Below are 27,490 nucleotides of genomic sequence, written 5' to 3' on the forward strand. Positions count from 1 at the left end.
TATATATGAATGTATTTGACTATGAGTAAGAATAACCTTACAGTACAAAATGTAGTTTGTTGGGTTAGACCAGGTGAAGGTAAACCTTGTGCATTTGTTTTTTCAAATGTTGCCTTTTGTTTTCTTTTCTACATAAACATCCCAGAAGCCAAAGTGTCATTTCACCCCACCCTTGCCTTGTTTTCAGGCCTGCTGGCCACTGTGTTGGTCAGACACCCTAAGACAGGAGAACTGCTGGTGAACTTTGACCCCCTGTTGTACCAGCTGATCCGAGAGGCCATGTGCATGCAGAAGCTGGGACTGGAGGTGCCGGAGTCTGCTAGGTCTGTGGTCCTACAGCAGAGGGAACTCAAGGCCAACCACTGCAACCTGCAGGTCAGTTAGATAGTTCTAGTAGTGTCTTAAGCATGCCAGCAGAACGTACTGCACCTGCCTAAAAACCTGTAATGTATTATGCATAGAGCTTCAGCAGAACGTCTCATATAAGGTTGATTTTCTCATCCAGTATATTTTTCATTTTGCAGACCTGAAGTTTCATTGGATGTGTCTTTAACGGTTCCCCAAACTGGTTACCAAGAAGGTTTTGGTCAGATTTCTTACCCTTTGCAAGTTAAAATGACCTGAAGCGTAGTATGTGATCACATAGAAGTGTGATGCCCGGCAAGAGGTTATGATTCGCTCCCTTCTCAATTGAAGAATCCTAGTGATAGACCTTCCAGTATCTCTTGATGCATTGTACTTGTACTTGTACTTGCAGGTTGGTTGTTTGTCCTATCAGAATGCCTCTAAAAACCAAGTCACATTATGTGTCTTTTATAAATTTACCACATTTACCATTTTGCAGAGCCTACTGGATGAGAATGCAGCAATCCGTGCCAAAATCCCCAACATCTTCCTACCACTGCTTTCAACCACCACTCGAAAGGTTTGTATCTGTGGGCAGTTTTTTATTCTACATGACTTGTCGCAGATTTGAGCTCCTAGCATCTTACACGTACAGATTTGAGCTCCTAGCATCTTACACGTTAACTGCCACTGACAGTTGTTCAATCCAATGCTGTGGGGTAAGCTGTTTTGTCCTACCGGGTAGTGGACAATTTTACTGTACAATGCCTTTTCTGCTGCCAAGTTAACATAAACAATGTGCTTTTTCTGCAGGTTGACCGTGCCATCGCCCCAGGCCTGATCCAACTGACCTGGTCCTCGCTCAACCTGCAGGGCTATTTTGACAGCATCTCTGCAGCACTCCGGGACCTGTCCCTCCTCATCAAACAAGTCAGTAGTCTTGTGATTTTTCTTTGCTCTAGCCATGTTTTGTCCAAACTTCTATGTTACATTTTGAAATGTCTGGAGTATAAAATGTTTGATTACATTTACAATGCTAAACTTTATTCTAACAAATTGGGATAAAAATTACAACAACCACTGTTGCCTTCATCAGGATATGAAATAACCAATCACTTCCGAATGTTAACCCACAAGATTTGCGGACACATCATACAAGACTTGACCGATACGTGATGTCAGCATATTGGTCAAACGTGCCAGGCAGCTTATATCGTCCACCATCTCTTCTTGTGTTGCAATAAAGTTCAGCATTGTACTATAATTACTACCAACACAGATGAACTTCCATATTAATTTGTGAAATGCTTTGTTGATGAAGAGATACAGGGCTGACTTAAGCTTTATCCAAGCAATCTTTTATCTTTTATATAATAAAGATGATTTTAAACCATTTGCTTCAGTAGCTTATTGAGAGACAATCAAGGGGAGCTATAATATTGTTTTCTTTCATTCACTCATTTAGTCCACTTGAAGAGAGAAGGCTATATACCAATAATACTTCATAATATCTCGGATGACTTAATAAGCTTGATTCCTACCCCCATTCCAAAGGTGAACGACATCCGTGAAACTCGTATTGATGCCGTTCTCAAAGAGATGAGTGAGCTGTTACTGTGTACCCTGCCTGAGGACACTCCCTGGACTGTCGAGGAGTTCATCACCAAAAACAGGGTAAGCAGATGAGTTGAAGGCTCTAAAACTACTTTACACTCAAACCTATTCAACAAGGCCTTGCATGGGACCATGGATTTCTTTGACAGGTGGCCTTCTTGGGCAGGTTGCTTGATGCTTGTGCATATAGAAGAAAAATTGGGCTCTGGAAATAGCAACTGTTATGGTCAGATGACCGGCTTGAAGAACTGGCCACTGTGCAGCAAGTCAGAAGAATGTACTGCACCTGCGCAAAATCCGTAATGTATTGTGCATAGCACTTCGGCAGAACGTCTCATATAAGGTCATATTCTCTTATATAAAGATGACATCCCGTCTGCAGTTTCCAAATATAGTATCGGAAAAGATATTGTCTGCAACAGGTAAAATTCTGATGCAACATTGACCAAACATTCAACGGAAACAGTTACTATAAAAAATCAGGGTTTTGAGCAGGCACAGTAAGTCTGCCAACGTTCTCCACTGGGCAGGTTTGACTATATTTGAAATATGAAATTTGAGGAGGCCTATTGTGTCATCATCACAGTCCCATTGTGTCGTACTGTTGTTCATCTCACTTAGTCTGCAGAATCATAATTCCATGTATGGTTCAAAGGTGTAATATTTTAACAGAACACAACATTTTGAGTGTACTCACTACGTTCCTGTAACTGTTTTGTTGGCAGGAGTACTGTCGTGAGTCGAGTGACTATCTGGACCTGCGCAGCTCGCGTGTGGAGGACGCTGTGAATGACCTGTGTGAGGTATTCCGTGCCAACGCTGACCTACTCCCCGTATGCGAGGACGACATTACTGATTCAGCCACAGCCGAGACTTGTGAGATATTCATTAACTCCTTGGCCTAACCCTTCCATTTTGCAACAGGATGAGTCAGTAGGAAGCTAAGAACTCTGGAAAAGAAATCTGTATTCCATCATAGTTTGCACAGGACACAAAGTATTACATATTAAGCACAAACATCTTACGTTTACTTCCAACTGCAGGGCTCAAAATTCATTTTTGGGAATAGGTGCAATGAAGCAACCTATTGGATGCACAAAAAATACTTTGGGTGCACCACATACTAGTGAAATAAGATAGTTCTAAGTAGAATGTCAGAAAAAACTAATTATGTTTCATTTCTAAAGAAACGTACTACAGTTATGGTGATTTTATTATTTTTCTGACATTTAGATGTTGAGAATATGCTGTATACTACATTTAACATCTTTACATACGTTAACCTAAGAAAATATTTGGGTGCACCAGTGCACCTACTGAAAAAAATTGGGCAGACAGCTCTAAATTTGGGTGCATTAAGGTGACACGCATCCAGTATTTTGAGCCCTGCAACTGCAATCACATACAGCACAACACAAATAATGTAGTAGCTTACATAACCCTTGAAGCAGGCAGTAAGTTATTGATCACAAAAGCCTGTGATTTTCCTTGCAGCTACCATGACAGACGACTTGTCTGAGTCGGACGAGCTGCCAGCAGATGTGTTTGAGGAGGAGATTAAGGAGCTGGTCAGTCACTTCAACCATCGCAACCTGGAGGCCCTGCTACGGGCAACACGGCTGTCACTGGACCTCGTCAAGAAGAGGGTCTTCTCAAAGTCAGTCAAGAAGAATATGTGGAGAAAATATTCAAACTTTATTAGCACATTTTATAGATTATAGAATGATGAATTTTAATGATAGAGAAGGAAATATCTCAGCACTGCAGGGTGTGTGTGTGAGGAGGGGGGTGGGTGTGTCGTGTGGCATAGCGGCAGAGCATTCGGCTCAGAACCAAGAAGTCTTGGGTTCAAATCCTGCCAAGTCACTGTCCTTGTGTGCTTGGGAAAGGCACGACTGTCCTCACTTTGCTCAGGTGAAAATGAGTATGCCAGAATGATCATTCTCATGATTGTGGGCATTAAAGGAAAACCAAACCAAAATAAAGTGTATGTTAACTTGTTATTTTCCCAAATCTACATCATCAATGGTAAAGGAAGCTATCAGGAACCTAATACATGTATATGGTAGTGATGTGAATGAAGTAAGTAATAATTAGAAAACTTTCTGCGTGTTCAATTCTAGTGTTAATGTACATGTCTTGATATCAATTCTGTTTGCAGCCCAGTCAGGAAGAAATCCAAGAAGAAGACAGCAGACAGCAAGGCTTTCTTCACTGCCAACATTGAGCTTGCCATCCCAAATGTGGTAGGGTAATATTTGCAGTGTTTTTGGTGTCAGCTTTGAAAGTGAAGTATGTACATGTAGATTAATATCAAGACCTGTGTAGTGTGCCTGAGGTATTTGTTCAAGGGCTTCTATTTTTCATTCTTGGCCGGATGTTGATCTTGTTTTGTGTTCAAATTAGGGGATGTTAGAGAAAAATTGTCTGTGTGGAAATCTCCAATCAAGCAAATGTCCCCAATGAAGTAAATGTCAATGTGAGCACATACTGCTCATTTTCTTTATTGCGTGATTGCCGTTTATAATGTTCTAATGAAACGGAACAGCCATTTGCTTGGCGAATGATTGAACATGTGGTTAAGGTACATGTAGTCCCTTAGCCTTTGTCAGGCCATAGGGGCAGTGAGTTATTGATCCACTGTGTTGGGCTTGGTATCAGAAGGTGGAGCCCATCCCTCTCCTTTCACTGCCTTTTACCTTCCCAACCAAAGTCAGGTGTCCATTTCACACTTGGTACAATGAACCTGTAAGTACATGGCGTCTGTCTTCTCTGTCATGACCAGAGGGAGAATAGCTCTTCAGTGAACTAAAACTGGGATCGAGATCACTTAGCTTTTTAAAGGTAAGGTGTCTGTCTGATGTACACAGTGAAAATGCAATCTTCTTGATGGAGGTAATGATGAAGCTAAACTCTGTACCTGTCCTTGGTGCTGAATCTGATGTGGTTGTTCAATGTTGCATATGAGGTGAAATTTGATCCAACCATTGTTGGATTTTTGATTGAGAAAAGTTGTGTAAAGTGTCTTTCCCAAAGACACAATGTAAAGTGTCTTTCCCAAAGACACAATGTAAAGTGTCTTTCCCAAAGACACAATGACTAGCCAGGAATACCAGGAATCAAACCCATGTCTTCTCGATCTGGGTCCCCTGGGTTATTGAGCAACATATGTGCATGGTGTAGTACTTGTTGTTTTGCCCCTGCAGGTGATGTTGCCCAGTCTGGATGACATGCAGGAAGCCCTGAAGGAGGTGACCCAGCTGGTGTTGGAGGTGTCCAGGGGCGTGGCACAGTGGGGACAGACACGCAAACAGGAGACGGCTAAGGTCACTCATGTCGCCCATGGCAAGAACAACAAGAAAGTGGAAAGCTCAGGTCAGTTGGGTTTTTTCCTGCATTCAAGTCCCAACCAGGGGCTTCACCTTTGTTAACAACAGAGTAAAAACGTTGTAATTAAACTTAGCACAGCTTTTTGCTTCAATATTTCTCATAATTTCACATGCACATCCAAGGGATCCATGGAAAAACTGGATGTCTTGTTCAGAATTCTGCTGTTCTTACTAGGAACTGTGTGTGTGTGTGTGTGTGTGTGTGTGTGTGTGTGTGTGTGTGTGTGTGTGTGTATGTGACACTGTGTGTTTTTGTGTGTGCGTGTGTGTGTGTGTGTGTGTCTGCTTTCTGGAACAACTGTAAATGATGCATAATATATATATCCTCAAAGGAATACAACTAATAATTAATGCCAAGCCAATGTAAAACATCTACATTTGCCATGTCATACATACCACGTCTGGTAACTGAATGGAATAAGCTTGACGTCGCAGTTCGCAACAAAGGGGCTTCGACGTCAAATCAGTCTGACTTATTGTCTTTTAAGCGTTGTCTTGTGAAATCTGCTGTTGAGAGATTTAAACATCACTTTGAACCTGACAACCTCTGTACATGGTCCACTGCGTGCAAGTGCGCGTCTTGTCTGGATTTGAGGGTTCGGTAGTCTGTCTATATTAAGCTTTTTCATTATGTATATGTATATGTAATTCTCATATTGTTCACTCATTATTTTATACTTGAGTCTATTGTATTTGTATGCTGTATCGGGACGAGGGCTGGTAAAGGTGTTACACCTGTTCCCCCGTCCCTTTCACTGTTGTGATGAATTTTAATAAATAAATTATAAAAAAAATTATACTTCATTTTCTAGTCATGGTTTTGGAGAGGATTCCACCCCACACCATCAAGAACTACTACAAGTCCATCGCCGAGCACAAGGACATGCAGAAGCTGGTCATGATGCTGGCCTCGGCCACAAACTCCTACCGGGAGGAAGTCACGGAAACCCTGGACAGGTTCAGCACCTACAAATTCCTCTGGGAGGATGACAAGGAAGAGATCAGCCAGGCAAGTATACTATAGGGACCTTGAGGAGATCTGGGCATTGCCATGATTTTATTTGTATTTTTTGACTTGTATGAGGGTCTTTATGGGGGGATCCTGGCAATGCATAAAGCGAAATTTATGAGGGTTGACCAATCGCGCTTCATGAAAAATTTCCTGACGTTTAACATTAAGTTAAAGGGTGATTAATTGTGAATTATGGTGAACTAAAACACCTCACAGAAAAGGGTATGCAGACCCTCTTGTATTTCTGTGACTACTGCACTTGCAACGCTAGAAAGCTTGATGATACTTTTTGATACCTATCTTTTAGGCATTTATGGCGGAAAACCCGATCCTGTCGGAGTTCCGAGCAGAGATGCTGAGGTTTGAGGACCTGGAGCTGGAAATCCAGGACATTGTGCCATCCATCAAGGTTGGAGCAATCCAGCTCATCACAGGTGTGTAGTCCTGGAACAATGGTTAGCCACCCTGCCTTTTGACTAAGAGGTTGGGAGTTTAAATCTCGGCTGTTGTCACTCACCCGACATGTAGGCTACTGGAAAGGGTCGCAGTCCTTAGGACGGGACGTTAAGTTGTGGTACACTGTTCATTTTGCTTGTGGAAAAGAGGTATGGAAATTTCCCTGGTAAAATGAATCTGTAACTATTGTACGTCTGTATTCTCTGTCACGACTAGTGGGAGATTAGCTCTGAAGTGAACTAAAACTGGATCGAGATCACTTTCAATTTTACAGGTAAGATGCCTGCACAATGTACACAGTGAAAGTGCAGTCTTCTTGATGAAGGTACATGTAATGGAAAAATTAAAGCAGGACAGCTAAACTCTGTACTTCTCCTTGGGGCTGAATCTGATGTGGTTGGTTTTATCAAGTATCACGTGTATTAATCTATAATGCATCTAAAGAAGGAGCTATCAGGAATGTTATATGTTATATTAATAGAGTACTGCTTTTCAATGTTGTATGCTGTACCTTTCCTTAGTGCTGAATCTGATGTGGTTGGTTTCATCAAGCATTATGTGTATTCAACTATGATGCATCTAATGAAGGAGCTACCAGGAATGTTACATGCATAATATGCTCAAGGATGAACAGAGTACTGCTTTTCAATGTTGTATGTAGAGGTGAAATTTGATCCTACTGTTGTTGGATTTTTGATTTCTTAAAAGATAGGGAGCCTACATTTACAATTAGCAAACTGAGCGTTCGTTCAAGTTAGCTCAAAGTACGGTTTCCTATGTTTTCCACATATTGTAACCCTGAATTTCCCTTCCTCAGACCCCTTGAAGACAGCCATGCTGGTAGAGACCAAAGCCTGGAAGATGATCTATGGCAAGAAGCTGAACGAAGACTACAAGCAGAAGATGGAGGAAATCTTCAACTATGTGACCGAGTTCAGCAGGAAGCTTGCCCATCCTATCAAGGTACACACCACTTAAAAATTATCCTAATATTATCCTTTCTGTAGAATGGCACTGAACTGGCTGGAGAGCTATCCCACACTACCAAAATGTCAAACAGAGAGACTGAAATGATCTTTCTTTTACCAAGCTACACCACTTTCCACCAATTTCTGTACTGATTCAACCTGTACCTTTTGTGTACATCTGTAATTTGATTTCTGTGATTTTAAAATTGTATATTTTAAATTGTAAAATGTAATTGAATGATTCTTTTAAAGTTTAAAGATCCTTTGTAATTGTAAATTAGCTATAATTCAGATGCTCATAAAGTTTCTTATGATTATGACTTATGACTACCGTGACATGATGATGATAATTTCTGTTTTTGTGCTGTGTTTTACCTGATTGTACATGGTTTACCGTCTCACATGGATGTGTTTCTTGCTTAGGACCTGGATGATGTGAGGTTTGCAATGGAAGCCCTGGAGGATGTCAGACAGAACATGATCAGGATTGACATGTCACTTGGTCCTATTGAGGTGGGTGCTACAGCTTATACCAATACTTCCTCTTCTTGCAACCACACAACCTGCTCTCCTGATGTCTAGGAATAATGCATACCCTCGTACTTGTTATGATCCAAGCATAAGTGATCCTACTGTACTATCGTAGCACATGTAGCGGAGTTTGTTAACACTGACTTGTTTTGCCACAAAATGTTGGCTGACATTCTTATCATAGAAACATTGTACTCATTGTGTAATACAGTATACAGTTAAGAATTAAGGCAGTCAGTATCTATCAAGAAACACTTAAATGCTGTCTTTCTCCCCCCTTGCAGGAAGCCTATGCCATGCTACAGAAGTATGATGTCAGTGTGGCCAAGGAGGAGGCAGACAGAGTGGACACCCTACGCTACTCCTTCCAGAAACTGCTGTCCAACTCTGTAAGAAGTCTTGCAACAAATTTTACTTAGGCCACACCAATTTTATTAATTTGTTCTCAGATTTGCCTGCTTTGCTTTTTTCATTTGCAAAAAATGGAGCCTGATATGTTGACCTCATGACACCTACTTGTATCATAGCTTTTGGGGCTATAAGAGGAATGCCTAGGTCTGTTTTTTATATATTTTTGTTTGCCCTTTCGCTTCTTATTTATTTCTGAATAAATCCGAGAACTAACAAATCAAATTGGTTTGGCCTTAAAATCTAAGAAAAGAAACACTAGGCGCTGCTAGCCTTTTCCTTTTTTTTTTTATTCAGAAGTTGGACTAACTTGAACATTCCATACATTTTGTACATTGTATTTTCTCTCTCTCACATGTAGGCCGATGTGCAGACTGAGCTTGTGAAGGTTCAACCTAAGTTCAAGTCAGATCTCCTGGAGTCTGTTGGTGTCTTCCATCATGACATGGAGCATTACGCAGGAGACTACGACACTGTAAGTTCACTCTTAATAACACGGGCCTGTTGTATCTTAACAACAAGTTGTCATTTGAGAGCCTTGATTGTAACTGTTTACATGTATGGTATATTGCATTAAAAAGAATTTAACCCTGCTTTATCAAGATATTTCATAGCGGTTCCTCTACCAATTGTATATTTTGCATACAAAACTAAGACAAAATGTTTGCTCTGAATTGATCAGTACTTTTTCTAATCTCCACAGGAAGGTCCAATGGTCGAAGGCATTGCTCCAATTGAAGCCAGTGATCGTCTTTCAGTATTTGTGGTAAGTAAGCTGAAGTTTCAGTTTGATCCAATTTCTTCCCACAAAGATAGGTTTAATTTGTGTTTCCATCATGTCCAATGAAAGAAGCCTCTGTCAGTCCTCTTTTTGTGCAACCAGGGCTTGAAATACTTTTTCTGTGTCTTTTTATACTGAAAATAACCTGCAACAGACAAATTTACCCGCACCATTTAGACTTTGAGAAGTATGGTTCATATATAAACTGTTCAGAAATCATTGCCAGTTTTTAATACTTCATAGGTGGTAATGGTCAATGCAGCAACTCAAAATCCACATACACCCAAACAAATATATAAATGAAGTACATTTACATGAACCAGTACAGGTAAGGTGCAGGTAGACATGAGAAATACCTACACAGCTCCAGTTACCTGCACTAACCTGCATATACCCAGTACATGGACCAGTGCAGGTTAGGTGCAGGTATACATCAGAAATACCTGCACAGCTCCAATTTTACCTGCATTAAAGTGCATATGCACCCAGCCTTGTGAACACCACCGTGTGTGTTGTGCGTCCTTACAGAGTCGGTTCGATGAACTTTGGCGGAAGTTCAACACTTACTCAGCGGGTGAGCAGCTGTTCGGCCTGACGGTGACAGAGTACCCCGTGCTCCAGAAGATCCGTAAGGAGCTGAACCTGCTGCAGAAGCTGTACGGACTCTACAACGCCGTGCTGAACGGCATCAACGGCTACTACGACATCCTCTGGACAGAGGTGGACATTGAGAAGATTAACAACGAACTACTGGACTTCCAAAACAGGTAAAGAAACTCTGATATTTTCAATGAAAAAAGGAGTACTTGTTTTAGTTTTAGTTTTCCTTTAATGCCCACGATCATGATAATGATCATTCTGGCATGCTCATTTCCACCTGAGCAAAGTGAGGAAAGTCGTGTTAAGTGCCTCTCCCAAAGGCACAACGTTGGTGACTTGGCAGGATTTGAACCCGAGACCTCTTGCTTCTGAGCCGAATGCTCTGCCATTGCACCACATAACCCCACTTTGTCTTTGGATTATCAGCAGTTAAGTACGACTTCTTCAAGATTTTTGAGAACGACAGTTACTTTACGCTCCAAAAATTTCTCATAAAGTTTTTGTACTGGGACTTTATTTTTATCGTGTAGTATCTCTTGCCAACCATTCACCAAATCACACTTGCTGCCATACACTATAGAGTCGAAATTGAACCATGGAAAATTGTACTAAACAGGTTTCCAAATCGACTTTGCCCACATTGTGGTTGTGAACTTGTTAGTGATGTGTCACAAGTGTGAAAACCTACATTACCTACATGTACATCAAATCCAAATGAAACATCAGTAAATGTTGCTCCCATGGCCCAGGTGTCGAAAGCTGCCCAAGGCTCTGAAGGAGTGGCAGGCATTCTTGGATCTAAAGAAGAAAATTGATGACTTCAATGAGAGCTGCCCACTGCTGGAGATGATGGCCAACAAGGCCATGAAGCAGCGCCACTGGGACCGTATCGCAACCACTACAGGCAAGTGTCTCACTTGTCTCTCAAACTCTTGACTATGAAATTATCAAGTAGTTAATTAGCAGCAGTTCAGCACTGGAAGAATTCTTCAATAGTTCAGATGGTCTCATCTTGTGGTCTCTTCCTTTCCAGGCACAACGTTTGATGTGGAGTCAGAGTCCTTCTGCCTACGAAACATCATGGAGGCTGACCTGCTCGCCTTCAAGGAAGACATTGAGGTAAAGCTCTCAGTCTGACATTGTTATAAAATTTTTAGCTCCAATAAAAATTTTCAATGCCAAAACACAATGAAAAATTAATGTTACAGTATCAAACTGTTTTGATAATTTTTTTGTTGATTTTTGACATAAAAACATGACTTTTATTTATTTGCTTACTGAAAGGGTTTGCCTAAATAAAGGGGTCTTGTGGCGTAACAGTAGCATTTTTGTCCCAGGCTCGAATCCTGCCATGTCACTGCTCTTGTGCTCTAGGGAAAGGCACTTTACATGACTTTCCTCATTTCACTCTGTTGTAAATGAGTACCTAGCTTTGGCTAGGGACGTCCTCTTGGATAGGACGTAAAGCCGGAGGTCCTGTGTTCAGGAGAGCCACACCTTGAGCACGTTTAAGATCCCACCACACTCTGATATTGAAAAGAGGAGGGGTTCTGCCCAGTGTAAGTGATCTAGTCTCAGGTTTCTTGAAGAAGTGATAGTCACCTGTTCTGTCAATCCTTCCACAAATGTGGTGAATCTTAATAAAAAAAAGTTCTTTTCCTCAGGACATCTGCATCTCTGCAGTGAAAGAGAAGGACATCGAGGCCAAACTGGCCCAGGTGGTGGCTGACTGGAGCCTGCAGGAGTTCCAGTTTGCCGCCTTCAAAACTCGTGGGGAGCTTCTTCTGAAGGGGGGAGAGACGTCAGAAATCGTGGCTCTCATGGAGGATTCTCTCATGATCCTGGGTTCACTTCTCAGTAATAGGTCAGTGTGGACCCTACATCAATGTCTGTTACGTCTCACTTGTTAGATCCCTACTCTAAGCAGCTAAGGAGAGAGAAAATCTTATCAGAGAACTTCAACTTCTACCACAATATAAATGTAGTATGAAGTTCCAGAGGCAGAAGGACACTGACTCAACATCAAGTGTTGTGCGAGATATCGTTATTCATGTATAATTATCGTTATCATTCTGCCAGTTCATTCTAGGGACACTGAAGAAGAGTGATGGATGTCACTCAAAATGTCTGGAAGTAATCTCCATATTTTATCCAGTAGTAGACTTTGACTATCTATCTAGGTATCTTTAAAATTGCTAAAGTGTAAAGTATCTATATGTGGTACTTAAGTTGAAGTTTTCGTATCATTTTTCATTTTATTTCATTTATCCAGGGAAAATACTCTTTCTAACTAAACCTGGTATCCTGACATTTAAAAACACTACAATATTATAGTAAGTACTAAGACTACATAAGGTAACAATCCCATCTCTCTGTTCTCTAGATACAATGCCCCATTTAAGAAGGACATCCAGTCGTGGGTGCAGAAGTTGTCCAACAGTTCAGACATCATAGAGAACTGGCTGGTGGTGCAGAACCTCTGGGTGTACCTGGAGGCTGTGTTTGTAGGAGGAGACATCGCCAAACAGCTGCCTCAGGTGGGGGATAGTAGCAACAGGAATCTCCGTCTGTTTGAGTATTGAGGTAGCTGTTCTTGCACTCATGGTGAAAAGAAGGAAGAAGGACAGGTGCTATGCTCTGAATGAAATGGAAAATTGAATGTCTTGATCCATATCTGTGACAAGAAGAACAGTGTGCCCTCCCTTCTTTTTACATAGTACACAGGTTAAACAGCACGTCGGCAGAACGTTCTGCACCTACAATAAACCGGTAAAGTGTTATACATTTTGCAGAACGCCTCATATAAGGTCATAGTAGAAGGTTAACATCACAACTTTAGTTTCTAAATGTTATGTCGGAAAAGATATTCTTTGCAAGAGGCAAAATTCTGATGCAATGTTGACTAAACACGCAACGAAAACCGTGAAAATCAGGGTTTTGTGCAGGCGCAGTACGTTCTGCCAAGGTGGTAGGTTTAATTAATGCCAAGGAAATATTCCCAACTCATTGTAATAAATGAACAGTATTACCAAAGCTTCCCCGATCTCATCTTTTAACTCTTTCCAGTAGTTTGTAGGCAAATGCGGAATGTCATCCATAGAACCTGGGGTTCTGTTTGACTTTAGTTTTTTTTTCAACTCCCCACGCAGGAAGCCAAGCGGTTCCAGAACATCGACAAGTCGTGGGTGAAGATCATGACGCGCGCTCACGAGACGCCCAACGTGGTTCAGTGCTGCGTGGGAGACGAGACGCTGGGACAGCTGCTGCCACATCTGCTGGAACAGCTGGAGCTCTGCCAGAAATCTCTCACCGGGTCAGTGCAGCAATAATATTTCACACAACCGGAAACTCAACAGTTTTAAAAGGAGGGCGGGGTAGTGATTACGAATTATGCAAAATTTTTGCAGCTGATTAAGAATTACATTAAATTCTTAAAACTGATTACTAACAATTATGCGTTACGACTAATGTACTAATTACAAATTACGATGATTTTGGGATGCTGCCTACAGATTATGAAGACTAAAAAGACCGGGTCAGTACAGCAATAATGGAAACGTTTGTTTGTTGCACCAAGGTTTCACATGAACCAGTAAACTACCTTTAGGCATAACACACCCGAGTTTCGTACACTAAGTACAAGCTTAAAACAGTAAGACTGTAAGGTTTGAACCACTCACTCTGGGAAGGACCCCTGCTCTTTTCAATAAGTGTGGTAGGATCTTAAATGTGCTTGAGGTGTGGCTGTCCTCAAACACAGGACCTCTGGCTTTACGTCCCATCCAAGAGGACGTCCCTAATAACAAAAGCTAGGTACTCAGTTTCACCTGAGTCGAGTGAGAAAATAGGTGTAAAGTACCTTTCCCAAGGACACAACAGTGGGACCTGCCAGGGGATCGAACCCAGAACCTTCAGATTTTGCCATCTGTACAACTGAATCACACACAAATCCAAATCATATACTGATTTTTTGATTGATCGTCTAGGAAAAGTAGTGTCAACTTGTTGTAGTAGCTTCTGGACTTTCTGCTTTGTTTTTGTCACAGGTACCTGGAGAAGAAACGTCTGGTGTTCCCGAGGTTCTTCTTCATCTCAGACCCTGCCTTACTGGAGATTCTTGGGCAGGCCAGCGACTCTCACACTATCCAGGTGAGATAGAAGCGTAAGGAGATAAGATCCTGATATTTGGATGTTTAAAGTTAAAACCTTTCATCCAAGGTAAATTTTCTCACCTTAGAGCTTTAGACCTTGTGTTAGATCAAAAGTTTTAACTTAAAGTTTACACAACTACCAACGCAGATGAACTATGAAAGTATCATGATATTTGGCATGGAGCACTTTTGATAAGGTGACAGCTAGTGATCTGGAAGCTTCTTGTGTGAAAACCATATCTACTGAATCTTACTATATGCCAAGTCATAAACTGTAATATGTGATACAGGAAGGGAAGAATTAGGAACCAAAATTCTTGCCCCACCCGCACATATTTTTATTGCATGTAGTGGTTTAACATCTTGATATTGGCAAATTCTATTCTACATGATTATTTATTGTACATGGTTGATTAATCAAATCATGTTTAAATGGAGATCCATTCGCTTTTTTCCAGTCCCACCTTCTGGGTGTGTTTGAGAACGTGAATGAAGTGACGTTCCATGAGAAAGACTACGACCGGATGATGGCCTTTGTGTCCAGGGAGGGAGAGAGTGTCAATGTAAGTATGGATAGAAGTTAACACACAGCACTTTATGTGTTACTACCATGCAGAACAGTAGTCTGAAGGACTGTAATATGTACTTCAGGCTTTTATGATTTATGGTTTTTAACATGGTTTGGCATGAACACCATTATCTCTCAGAGTGTAGTATTTGATATTTTTCTGCTTGAATTTTCCTCTTCTCTAACCAATCAATTGGCCAGTATCAACTCAGTTGTGACAGTCTAATCTTGCATCAACAATGCTCATACATGTAATAATTTTACATGAATCTTCCTTTGCATGTACAGTATTGTCATGATTACAAACGTAGCAATTACTGTCAGTAGTCCATTTATGTCAGAGGTTATCAAAATGTTGTGGAAACTACTGTGAAATAAACTGTTTTATGAGCATGTCAAATATGTAGAAGCTTTATCATATCAGTAATTGGTAATCGTGTAATGTGATCAAGCTCTGACAACACAAGAGCTCCCATCCTGTTCACTTTAACCTTCTCCCTGTTGCCTAACCCCATTGCCAGTACAAAAGTGTTGCCTAATGGCTACTTCAGCACGCTGAAGGTTAAAGTGTAATAATATAATATTGTTACCTCCCCAGCTTGATACCCCTGTGATGGCCAAAGGTAACGTGGAGATCTGGTTAGGAGACCTGCTGAGGGAGCAGCAGTCATCGCTGAAGGGAGTCATCCGGGAGGCAGCCGCTAACATCAACGATCCATCCTTCCAGATTCTGGCATTCCTGGCTAACTACCCAGCACAGGTCAGTGTCCAGGCATCCAATTTATAGTCTTAGCTACATTCTACAGTGAAAATTTTCTTAGTATGAGAGTAAATAGTGTGTTGTGTCAAAGTAATACCATGCTGCAGCAACTAACTATAAGTCAGTATTGAAGATGCTACTTGGACCAACAAATTAAATGGCAAAAGAGCCCCGTTCAGAGATTTCACATTTAATGCCCCTTCTGTAGAATATTGAAACCAGTAATGTGACTTCACCATTCTCTGTAATTTTCCAAGAACTATTGTAGAGTGGAACTTGCTGACACCAAGACAGTAGGGGCATCATCACTAGAAAGCTTTAAACAACTCCTGCAGTTAAATGTGCAAAGATTAGGTGTAACAGGTTGTTCGGTGTAATATAGCGAGGCATGTGGTGTGCCTGCAAAGCTGGTGTTTTATGCCAAAACTGTGGTTTCATGTTTACCCACACAGGTTGGGCTGCTGGGTATCCAGATGATCTGGACCAGGGATGCTGAGGAGGCCCTGGCAGCCGCACGGTCCGACAAGAAGATCATGCAGACCACCAACCAGAAGTTCCTGGACCTGCTGAACAAGCTGATTGATCAGACCACTCTGGACCTGACCAAGTTTGAGAGAGTGAAGTTTGAGACTCTGGTCACCATCCACGTTCATCAGAGGGACATCTTTGATGACTTGGCAAGTCTTATGCCGTGATAAGTTTTCAGTCTAAGACTTTCATGGTATACAAATTCTTATTAGTCTTATCCAGTCAGTTATAGTTGTACAGTAGTGTAAATTTTAGTAACAAAATTCTGCTGTTCTTAGTTCATTTGCAGGACCAGACTGAATTTTTGGGCTCCATTTGACCATGTGGCCCATGCATGTTGGAGAGAAAAAGCATGTAGGCAGAACGTACTGCGCCTGTGCAAAACCCTTATTTTTCACGTTGTTCGTTGGATTTTTGGTCAATGTTGCATCAGAATTTTGCCTGTTGCAGATGACATCTTTTCCGACATAATATTTGGAAACTACAGACGGGATGTTAAACATATATGCGCAAGAACAACTTGAAGTGCCATGCACAATACATTCTGCCAACGTGCTGAGACGAAAGGCTTCTAATTAGAATCTGAACAAGGTTTAGTTTTAGGACAGTAATAACAGAGAAATGATGTTCTTCTTCCACAGGTGCGCATGCACATCAAGAACGTGAATGACTTTGAATGGTTGAAGCAGTCTCGCTTCTACTGGAAGGAAGACATCGATGATTGCATCGTGTCCATCACAGATGTGGACTTCAGCTACCAGAATGAGTTCCTGGGGTGTACAGACAGGCTTGTCATCACTCCTCTCACAGACAGGTCTGCTCTTTTCCTGTCATCTGTATCTTTACTGTATCTGTGTAGACAGTTAAAACTGTCCTTTGTAACGCGCCAGGTTTGCAGGCACATGGTGCGTTAGCAGCTAATTTTATTACACCGAACGACCTGTTACACCAAACCTTTGCTGTTTAAAGCTATCTGGTGAGGATACCCCTACTCACTTGGTGGCAGTGAGTTCCACTCTACAATAGGTTCAGGAAAAAAAATTTTAAATTCTTGAACACCTCAATCCTGGCTTGGCTGTACAAGACTACTTTTTCAATCAATCAATCAGTCAGTCAATGCCCATTCAATGGATAGAATATTACTTTGTGGCAATTTTGCTGCTTGATGTCAGCCCCTTTTTGTAAAACAAGTGACAAGAAAATGTAAGTACCTGCATTGGTCATTGAAAATGTAACTACATTGTACATTCAATTGGTACATTGCGTAATAACAATGAACTGACAGTCAATTCCGCTCTCTATCACAAGAAAGAAAGATAAAATGTCATGAGTGTAAATTGCTCCCCTTCTTTGATATTGTTTACTGGCATTACATGTGTACCTTGGCATTTAAATAGTACTATTCAGCCCATAGACCATAGATAATTTTATGTCTCAAACACATCTGATTGAGTTGTGCCTTTTTGACAGGTGCTACATCACATTGGGCCAGGCCCTGGGCATGAGTATGGGAGGTGCTCCTGCTGGTCCAGCCGGGACTGGGAAGACAGAGACCACCAAGGACATGGGGAAGGCCCTGGGCAAGTACGTGGTGGTCTTCAACTGTTCTGACCAGATGGACTACAGAGGGCTGGGAAGGATCTACAAGGGTGAGATGTCACATCATTTCTCTTCATCTTGTTTATTCTCTTTAATTGATTTCAACTGTTTGATTTCTTTATTTTCTTCACTTTATAAGATTCAGATGCAGATAAACTTGATATTCCATATTGCTGCACTGCACAATACAAGAACTCACCAATTCCGTACCTCGTCAAACTGTTGAATACTAATTAATTAATGAATATGTTACATATTATCTCAGATTCACCTGTACAGTTACATTGTAACACAAAGTGTGACTGATCGGTGCAAATGGCTCTTCTTTATAACTTTTCTTACACTGTACCTTTCCTTAGTGCTGAATCTGCTGTGGTTGGTTTCATCAAACATCAAGTGCATTCAACTACATGTATGGTGCATCTAATGATACCAGGAATGTTATATGTTATATGAAAAGAGTACTGCTTTTCTATGTTGTATGCTGTACCTTTCCTTGGTGCTGAATCCACTGTGGTTGTTTTTTCCCCACAGGTCTTGCCCAGTCTGGCAGCTGGGGTTGTTTTGATGAGTTTAACCGGATTGACCTGCCGGTGTTGTCGGTGGCCGCTCAGCAGATCTACATCGTCCTGATGGCCAGGAAGGAGAGGAAGACCCAGTTTATCTTCACAGACGGAGACGTCGTGGACCTCAACCCTGAGTTTGGCCTGTTCATCACCATGGTAGGGAAACTGTCCTACCGTCCTGTCTAGGCTCTGAGACAGGTTTTGTGCTGGAAGTGACAGTTAAAACCTTTTTCATAATGACTTATACCAACATATATGAGCTTTCATGCTGTATTTTCAAGGTTTTGTTTGGATAGACAATACTTGAATGATCAAAGCCCAGATAGTGAGTGTGACAATACTTGACTTCTTAAAGAAACACAAAGTCAATATTATTACTGGTCTGAAGTATCAAGACCAGACCTTTCAACTTAAGACCACCATCTAGCCTTTTGGAATCAACAATTTCTAAACATAACTTATGATGAGTGCATTTCCTCCCTTCCCACAGAACCCAGGCTATGCTGGCAGACAGGAGCTCCCTGAGAACCTGAAGATCCAGTTCAGAACAGTCGCCATGATGGTGCCAGACAGACAGGTACGTGTCTTCCTCATTCTCTGCTGGTTCTAATGTTGTACTGAGTAGCCTTTAGTAAATGGTCAAAAAATATTATGATATCAATACTGATTGTGAGTACTTGACACACAGGTGGTGGATTATCAGTGATATTCAATTGGAAGTCAGTTGCATAGATTTTCTAATGTACTTTTATGATTGTTAGTCCATAGTAGTTTAGAGTGCTGCCAGCCATTTGAAGTTGCGGCTAGCACCTAGCGCCACAATTTTCCCACTCCCCGCCTTCTTGAACCTCTTGTTCCCCTTTAAAACGTGTAGACTAAGTATAATCAGTGACACCTTTTGCTTCTGTGTACAGATCATTATGAGGGTGAAGCTGGCCAGCTGTGGTTTTCAGGAGAACATCATCCTGGCCCAGAAGTTTTACACACTCTACAAACTGTGTGAGGAGCAGCTTTCAAAACAGGTACGGGATGAGGAATTTGGTACATCCAGTGATTGGATACAGTGTCAGTTTTGTCAGTTCAATATTTAAACAAAAAATTGCCTGCAAGTACTAGACTACCTTGCACTACAAAAATTCTTAAATTTTTCAGGGTAAAATAAAAGAAATTTTGATGTAACCAAAAAATTATGTTTTTTTTCAAATTCTTTTTTTGTAGTTGTACTGTACCACGTCCTCTTAGACTTTAAATGCTAAGGTAGTACCCAAAAATTGGTTTGAAAATTCATGGACATGCTTTTGTTTTGACACATCAGATTTTATTTGACCGTTGTCCACCTGTTGTTGCTTGACTAAATGTATTGTCCTGTGTAAATGTATGTTGGGTCCCATTGGAAAGCAGCTTCTACTAGCTGAATAGGCTACCCAGCCGTTTTATGATGAAATAGATAAAAAATAAATAAACAGACATAATTGATTGTTGAAAGCCAGAGTAAATGTTGTTATTTTTAGGTGCATTATGACTTTGGCCTGAGGAACATCCTGTCGGTACTGCGTACTTTGGGAGCCAACAAGCGCGCTCGACCAGAGGAGACAGAGTCAACCATCGTCATGAGAGTTCTCAGGGACATGAATCTTTCCAAGCTGGTAAGGATTTTTGTGTCTTGCTGTGACTGTGATGTCTACTAGGGTAGAAGGTCAGACCAACCCCGCTGCAGTGCTACTGTGAGTTCAGCACCAGGGAAAGGCCTTTGCTGCAGGAGGCAAAGATGATATAACATTCCTTGTAACAGGGTTAATCTTTTTTAAGGTGGACTACGACAAAAACTGTTTACTCCTCAAAATTTAACACAAATTATGACACTTACAATGAGCAGGTTAATGTATGGATTGACAAACATTTTAAATTAGCCATAGGAACACAATCATTATTGTTGCTTTGTTTCCTCTTCTTCTTCTCCAAACAGATAAGGTCAATGACCTGTACCAGATGTCTGTCACCATGGTAACTAGTGTTGGGTTCATGTTGCAATTTTATAGCAGGAGGGATTTAGAACCTGTCACCGTATATATGAATGTGTTTGAGTAAGAATTTTAATCAAAACAGAGCAGACCATATGTGAAGGTTATGCAAATGTTACCTTTCTAGTTTATTAGTGAATCTGATTGATGTGTGTTTTGTTGCCATGACGACAGGTGGATGAAGACGAGCCCCTGTTCTTGAGTCTGATTGGTGACCTGTTCCCGGGTATCGTCCTGGATACGGCGACCTACGAGGACCTGCAGGCAGCCATCACCCACCAGGTGGACGAGTCACCCAACCTCATCAACCACCCCAACTGGAACCTCAAAATTGTGCAGGCAAGTTTTAAAGACCACCTGTTGGTCCTGTTAACAGATATACAGCCAGGCACTTCAAAACTGAGTCCTCTAAGTAGAGGTTTTCATAATGATAATGGAGACTACCAATGATAATGCTAACATCAGAAGTAGCTACAAGGTCTCTGTGTGTGATTGCATTAGACAAGTGAGATGTATTTAAATTTTTTGATTGCGTTCATGCTTTATTTTATTAACTGGTTTATGTTATCTATTTTTCATCCTTTTGGACCAAGTTGATATTATCAAGAATAAAGTGACTCAACTCTTGAATCTTGTACCTAAAGCTGCATTTTAATTTAGATGTAGTAGGGTGTCAAGAACCCAGCTGAAGACACATAATTCAGACCAAGTTGATTCATATTAAATATATTTTCAAGAATAAAATGACTCAACTCTTGAATGTTGTACCTAAAGCTGCATTTTACAATCAAGTTATGTGTCAAGCACCCAGCTGATGGCATAAGTGTTTTCAAAGTTTTTTATATAATATTATACGTACTATAATATGGGCTATGAGCAACAAGACAAATAAATAAATATCTTGTCTTCCTTCCCCCAGCTGTTTGAGACCCAGCGTGTACGTTGGGGGATGATGACCCTGGGTCCGAGCGGGGCAGGGAAGACAGAGTGCATCCACACCATCATGAAGTCCATGACCGAGTGCGGGGCCCCCCACAGGGAGATGAGGATGAACCCCAAGGCCATCACGGCGCCTCAGATGTTTGGCCGGCTGGACGTGGCCACCAATGACTGGACAGACGGCATCTTCTCTACCCTGTGGAGGAGAACTCACAAGGCCAAGAAAGGTGAAGGATTTTATACCGTCTTCATAACCTTTAACATTCTGCATTAATTTTTAGTAAGTACATGTAGGTACAGGCGAGACTGGTTGTGTTCTCGTGAGACTAGGTTAGTCCGTGATCAAGACATACATTGGACATCAAAAATTTTTGTATGTGTTTTTTACCTTTTCAAATTGTCACTGATTTAGATTGAGGAATACTCCACTAACTGTGATTTATGCTTGACTGATAAACCTCTTTAAGGATGTAGGTACAGGTGTTTTGAAAAGAGTCATCTAAGGTTCAGGGCTCAAAATACTTTCTTTTCTGCATACAGTACCTGTGCTGGTGCAAGTAACATTGACAATTAGTTGCACTAGACAAATTTTACCTGCTCCACTCAGAATTTAGGAAGTATGGATCATATCAAAAAGTTTAGAAACCATTGCCGTTACTTCTTCAATACTTCATAGGCGGTAACAAAAGTGAGCATCTCTGCTGACTTGCTGTAGCTCACACAGCTTTTGTAAATAATCTTTAGCCCATGTCAGGAAGAAAGTTGTGATGTACTGACTGTAAGCTCCCTGTCTTTTCACCAACAGGAGAGAACATCTGGATAGTGCTGGATGGTCCTGTTGATGCTATCTGGATTGAGAACCTGAACTCTGTGCTGGATGACAACCGAACCCTGACCCTGGCTAACGGAGACCGTATCCCCATGTCTCCCGCCTGTAAGGTCGTGTTTGAGGTGCACAACATCGACAACGCCTCACCGGCCACAGTTTCACGCAACGGCATGGTGTTCATGAGCTCCTCTGTGCTGGACTTCAGGCCCATACTTGCTGTGAGTTCTGCAGCCTCATTTAACTCCATAACATGGAAGAGTCCATTTTGTGCTGGGGTGTTTTTGGAACAGTCCATTCTTGCAGGTGGTCAAAATAGGAAAAGTCCACTTTGGATTGGGGTGGGTTTTTTTTTTAGTAAACTTTGGGATGGTCCATTTGTGCAAAAGGTATGGAACAGTCCATTTTGGAATGGAGAGGGAGATGGAGTGATATATGCTGTATTTGCTTCCAAGCAAATGTTGGCCTTTCTAGTTGGCATTTAAGTTTCAAGGAAATTTTATTTTTCCAGGCCAACAATTTTGATATTATAGCATCTCAACACTCTACACTCTACATTGACCTTTTTGTGGTATAGGAAGGCCACAAACCAGACCCAAATTGATGTGCTATTTTGATGTTCCCCTGATGACATGCAGGGCTGGCTGCGTAAGAGGCAGCCTCAGGAGGCAGACATCCTGCAGGCCCTGTATGATAAGGTGTTCAACGACCTGTACCACTACATGGCTCAGAACCTCTGGCCAAAGATGGTGCTGCTGGAATGTAACTACATCGCTCAGGTAACTAAATTATAGACTTATTCACATAATATTGTTAGACTTAGATGTAGTGAAAAGTTTCTGAAAAAAACAACAACTTGAATCTAACCCAAATCTTACTTCCTAATGGCAGCAACCACAACAAGACAATATTTCAGCAATGTATATATGGAAAAACAAATTACAGTGTTACGGTAACCGTTAATAATTTGCTTGCAAAACCCAAAGGCAGAAGCATGCAGTTAAGATTTCTGAGGAAAAAATTGTAGTTTTTTGTTTTGAAAACTACAATTTATCAATTTGAAAGCAGTTAAAAAGCAGACAACAACGTATTAAGTACAAATTAGTTCCTCTATATCTTCATTAGCCAGAATGTGTTCAGTTAATTTTATACCCCCTTTTTCTTTCAGTCCTTGAACCTTCTGGAGGGTTTGATCCCCAGTAAGGAGGAGGCAGGAGTCTTACCTGCTGAGCATCTAGAAAGGATCTTCATCTTCGCTCTCATGTGGAGCATCGGTCAGTCTGACACTAACTTGTTGAATAATCTAGACTTTTACGATATGATGATGTTTACCATCCATGCATAATCATGTTGCTCGAATTGGGGCCTTATTTGTAAAACACAAAAGGCAACATTTTACTAAAACAACATTTTAAAACACTCTCACCATCAGGTACAAATTAAATATTATATTCATACATTATAAGTAAGAAAACACATCTAGTTTAACAAGACATCATAGACATAAAAGATGTTTTGCTTTTGGGCTCTTATTGTCAAGCTGTAAGGCACAGTGCAGTGAAGAATTCCTAAGTCTTGTGTCCGGCATAGTTTGGTGGAATAGAAAACAAAAAAGGAAACAAATTAGATAAAACAGAAATCACAATAATGTGACTAACAGACTGTTATTACCTGATCAGGTGCCATCCTAGAGTTGGAGGATCGAGCCAAGTTGGAAGAGTTTTTGAGGAGCCATGAGAGTGCCTTGGACCTGCCTAAATGTGACGCTGAGGCAGGCCAAACCATCTTTGAGTTTGTGGTGGACTCCCATGGTGAGCTACAAAGTATTTTTTCTTTAAAGCAAAAGTTTTGCAAATTATAGCTGATTTTGGGAATATTCTCATTGACTTTGTGTTTCGAAAAAAGAAAAGGTATATGAAACATCTTGTATTTGTTCACAAACATTCGTTCACAAACCCACGCTCACAAACACTGTGTTTTTTTATTTGGTGTATTTACCTCCGCAGAAGGAAACAATATTATAATTGTTTTGCTCTGTTTCTTCTTCTCCAAACAAAGAAGGTCATTGAACTGGACGAGGTGACTGTCACCGTGGTAACTGCTGCTGTAGCAGACACCCCATGGTGTTTGTTACATGATGTGGCAAGTGGCAGGATAGAGTTTAATGTGGCTGGTCACCATAGATATCATTATGAATGTGTTTGAGTAAAAATAAACACAGCAGCAGTAGTATTGTTATGCTAAACCATGTGAACATTAACATTTATCACGAACTTGCTTTGCAAATGTTGCCATGATTCTAGTATTATATAATAGTATTTGACATTATTTGCAGGAAACTGGCAGCACTGGAGTGAACGTGTGGAGGAGTTTCTCTACCCGACAGACTCCGTCCTGGAGTACTCCTCCATCCTGGTACCTAACGTGGACAACGTCAGGACATCCTTCCTCATCGATACAATTGCCAAACAGTCCAAGGTGGGTTTGGGACAGTGATCCTGCACCAAAAACATAATGTTCATTTTTGATACAGGGCTTTCATAGTATGCGAATTATTCTGAATGGCAGCCATATTGGTTGGTGAACTACAAGTTAGTCTTATAATAATAGTACCATGCAATATTAGAATTAACCCAAATTGCACCATTTCAAAGTGTACTATGATCTATGGACATCCAGGTCGTTTTTGGAGTGATTTTAGTATACATTTGTACTTTTGAGCTCTAAACCATTTTTTTGTGTCCAACAGGTCTTATCAGTGGTTATATTTGTCCTTGGTGCTGAAAGACCATCGCTGCACATTATGCTCTTGCAGCTCTTATAGTCACGCAGAGCTTTGATATATCTTAACAAGTCATAGATATCAGTATCAGAACCACACCGTCTATCCTTTACCAAAGCTTATTTACTGTAAGTTAACTATGTTCACAGTGTACCACCTTCATATTCATAATCATGTATTTTTTGAAATTGGGTCTCATTCCTGCAAATAAAGAAATAACTTTTTTATTATGTAAGACAAGAACCTTAATTTAAAGATGATATGACATTTTTCAGGCTGTTCTGCTGATTGGTGAACAGGGTACAGCTAAGACTGTGATGATTAAGGGTTACATGTCCAAGTATGATGCTGATGTTCACATGGGCAAGAGCCTCAACTTCTCCTCAGCCACAGTACCACTCATGTTCCAGGTACTTCTACATGTTGTGCTGTGTTATATTTATGCTGTGTTTGTACAATTTTATAGCCTGGTGACTGAACTGCATAAGGACTAATGAGGCATAAGGCTCTTTAGCATGTTTTATACATGACATATAAATTTGCTTAATATATTTAACCATTGTGGTACCTTCTCCAATTGCAGAACCTCTTTTTTCCCCTGTAGCTTTTGACAGTGTTCACCAAGAGAAAGCCTTGTTAATCTCACAACACATCTATTATACAAAGTCCTGAGCTTAGATATTATATCAAAACAATCTACATTGCAATTTTTATTCATGAAATATATAATAAAAGATTATGTAATAAACTATGCATTTCACAAAATGACTTGTGTTATATTCTTCAGAGAGTATGTATTAAAAGCAAAGCACGCAACATTGCAATATATCTATTTAAGAAATATGAATTAGAAGGTATTATGCATTTTAACAAATGCAATGTGTTAATGGTCTATCTCCCATTCTTCCCAGCGTACCATTGAGAGCTATGTTGACAAGCGCATGGGCACCACCTACGGCCCACCGGCGGGAAGGAAGATGACTGTGTTTGTAGACGACATCAACATGCCCATCATTAACGAGTGGGGAGACCAGGTAAGATGGTCAATCCTCAGTCTATGTATGAGGGAAGGGTATCATTGCATACAGAAAGTCAAGTTCATGCATTGCACATCAGGATGGAAAGAAAAAGATTGAAGGGGGAATTGAGATCAAACTATTTTGTTAGTCCTGTGTAGTAAGAGTAAGTAACATTAGGCTAAACCAATTTATTTTCTTGTTTCTCTGTGCCATTTTATGGTTACAGTATAGCAATGGGATTTCATAAAAGCACAGGACAGGAAGGTCAAATTAAATATAACTGTTACAGTATTGACACATAAAACTGAGTGCACCAAGGCATAAAGCTGGTCCTCAGACTTTGTTTTCATTACCAAGGTATGTTTTTCCGGCTAAGCATGTGTTTTAAAAATCCCAGAGCCAATCATATTGGTGTAGCCTTACCAGGGATCGAAATAATGGGTGCATGTGCACCTTAGTGCACCCAAATCTGGATCGGTGCACCCAATTTTTGACTGTGGGTGCACCGGTGCACCTAAATATTTTTGTAGTATTAGTACGGTAAAGGTACAAAACACTGTAATTCCAACATTGCTTTGATGGAATAAAATAATAAAAAACCTTTGATGCACTGCTTGTTTGAAATTCTTGAGATAGAATTAGATTTACTTCAGTTTTTAAAGCCCGAAAAATTATGTGTCGGCGCAGTGCCGACTTCGCGTTACCCACCAACTTCCGGATCCCGACTACAACACTGGACATGAGATCTCTTCCCTCTCGTTCCCCGGTTTCTTGATAGTCATGTGACCAAAACATCGCGAACTCGCTTCCGGAACTTTCCGACGCTTTTTGGGAGTTACCTCGGGGGCTTGTCATGTGAGAAAATGTTGTTTTCGTGCAGTTTTCGCTTGACTTCGATAATCTTCGAGGTCACATCGTCAAAACCCGGGTGTCGACAAAATTCGGCCATGAAATTCGTGGATGACAAAGCAAAACAAATATGTCGAGACAGACTTCGCTTCTACGGTTCCTTCAGCCGAGGTCCGATCGTGATGACGACGAGATGTGGCAACATCAGCCCAAGCTCTTCAGAACCCCGAAGGAAGCGATGAAGCTGGAAACCAACGGGAAACACGCCCGGACGAGCGAGAAGTGGACAGACCGTGCCGTGGGAGCGCCGAGACAGAGGGGGAGGGGGGCGGCCATGTGCTCTCGACAACATTCCCGGGCCCTCCTCCACGGCCTCCCGAGCTCCTTCCGACTGTCCAGTTCCGGGTCATCAGAGTCGGAGTCCGAAACCGAATCAACCGAGAAGTCAAGTGCAAAAAGATTGAGGCTTTGTGTGATTTTTTTTTCATTTCTAGATTTTTTTTATATTTTTTTTTTCGATCTCGGCATCCTAATTTGCCCTTTTTCGGTAAGATCATTACTGTGTTATTTCCATAGCGATGCAATTTCCACTCTTGCTACGATCATTTTTAGCATTCTTTACGTGTGGAATATTTATTTGATATTAATAATATTTAACTTATTAATGTACTACTGGAAATATGTGGTGCACCCAAATTTTTTTTGGTGCACCTAATTTTTTTGGTTAGGTGCACCAGTGCACCTAATCAAAAAAATGAATTTCGATCCCTGCTTACAC

The 27,490-nt window shown here is 41.0% G+C and overlaps 1 protein-coding gene across 1 annotated transcript in view; it reads left to right on the forward strand.

The window, feature by feature from the left end:
* LOC109469819 (dynein heavy chain 8, axonemal-like) overlaps positions 1 to 27,490 on the forward strand; it is a 64,365-nt gene that overhangs the window by 11,495 nt on the left and 25,380 nt on the right. The window contains exons 20-59 of the mRNA XM_019768529.1: positions 188 to 375; positions 845 to 925; positions 1,159 to 1,275; positions 1,900 to 2,019; positions 2,685 to 2,835; positions 3,454 to 3,616; positions 4,121 to 4,205; positions 5,166 to 5,334; positions 6,161 to 6,357; positions 6,668 to 6,794; positions 7,634 to 7,779; positions 8,208 to 8,297; positions 8,600 to 8,704; positions 9,085 to 9,198; positions 9,427 to 9,489; positions 10,033 to 10,271; positions 10,854 to 11,008; positions 11,138 to 11,223; positions 11,769 to 11,968; positions 12,488 to 12,641; positions 13,254 to 13,417; positions 14,151 to 14,253; positions 14,714 to 14,818; positions 15,422 to 15,583; positions 16,036 to 16,260; positions 16,753 to 16,925; positions 17,582 to 17,760; positions 18,245 to 18,432; positions 18,767 to 18,853; positions 19,191 to 19,298; positions 19,788 to 19,922; positions 20,472 to 20,636; positions 21,217 to 21,463; positions 22,042 to 22,283; positions 22,701 to 22,841; positions 23,231 to 23,336; positions 23,742 to 23,873; positions 24,398 to 24,540; positions 25,120 to 25,254; positions 25,756 to 25,878. Of these exons, the coding sequence (XP_019624088.1) occupies positions 188 to 375; positions 845 to 925; positions 1,159 to 1,275; positions 1,900 to 2,019; positions 2,685 to 2,835; positions 3,454 to 3,616; positions 4,121 to 4,205; positions 5,166 to 5,334; positions 6,161 to 6,357; positions 6,668 to 6,794; positions 7,634 to 7,779; positions 8,208 to 8,297; positions 8,600 to 8,704; positions 9,085 to 9,198; positions 9,427 to 9,489; positions 10,033 to 10,271; positions 10,854 to 11,008; positions 11,138 to 11,223; positions 11,769 to 11,968; positions 12,488 to 12,641; positions 13,254 to 13,417; positions 14,151 to 14,253; positions 14,714 to 14,818; positions 15,422 to 15,583; positions 16,036 to 16,260; positions 16,753 to 16,925; positions 17,582 to 17,760; positions 18,245 to 18,432; positions 18,767 to 18,853; positions 19,191 to 19,298; positions 19,788 to 19,922; positions 20,472 to 20,636; positions 21,217 to 21,463; positions 22,042 to 22,283; positions 22,701 to 22,841; positions 23,231 to 23,336; positions 23,742 to 23,873; positions 24,398 to 24,540; positions 25,120 to 25,254; positions 25,756 to 25,878 (5,813 nt within the window). The remainder of the gene's footprint in view (positions 1 to 187; positions 376 to 844; positions 926 to 1,158; positions 1,276 to 1,899; positions 2,020 to 2,684; positions 2,836 to 3,453; positions 3,617 to 4,120; positions 4,206 to 5,165; positions 5,335 to 6,160; positions 6,358 to 6,667; positions 6,795 to 7,633; positions 7,780 to 8,207; positions 8,298 to 8,599; positions 8,705 to 9,084; positions 9,199 to 9,426; positions 9,490 to 10,032; positions 10,272 to 10,853; positions 11,009 to 11,137; positions 11,224 to 11,768; positions 11,969 to 12,487; positions 12,642 to 13,253; positions 13,418 to 14,150; positions 14,254 to 14,713; positions 14,819 to 15,421; positions 15,584 to 16,035; positions 16,261 to 16,752; positions 16,926 to 17,581; positions 17,761 to 18,244; positions 18,433 to 18,766; positions 18,854 to 19,190; positions 19,299 to 19,787; positions 19,923 to 20,471; positions 20,637 to 21,216; positions 21,464 to 22,041; positions 22,284 to 22,700; positions 22,842 to 23,230; positions 23,337 to 23,741; positions 23,874 to 24,397; positions 24,541 to 25,119; positions 25,255 to 25,755; positions 25,879 to 27,490) is intronic.

This window comes from Branchiostoma belcheri, unplaced genomic scaffold (assembly GCF_001625305.1).
Source record: "Branchiostoma belcheri isolate BF01 breed outbred unplaced genomic scaffold, Haploidv18h27 scaffold21, whole genome shotgun sequence".
In the NCBI taxonomy this organism is placed as follows: Eukaryota; Metazoa; Chordata; class Leptocardii; order Amphioxiformes; family Branchiostomatidae; genus Branchiostoma; species Branchiostoma belcheri.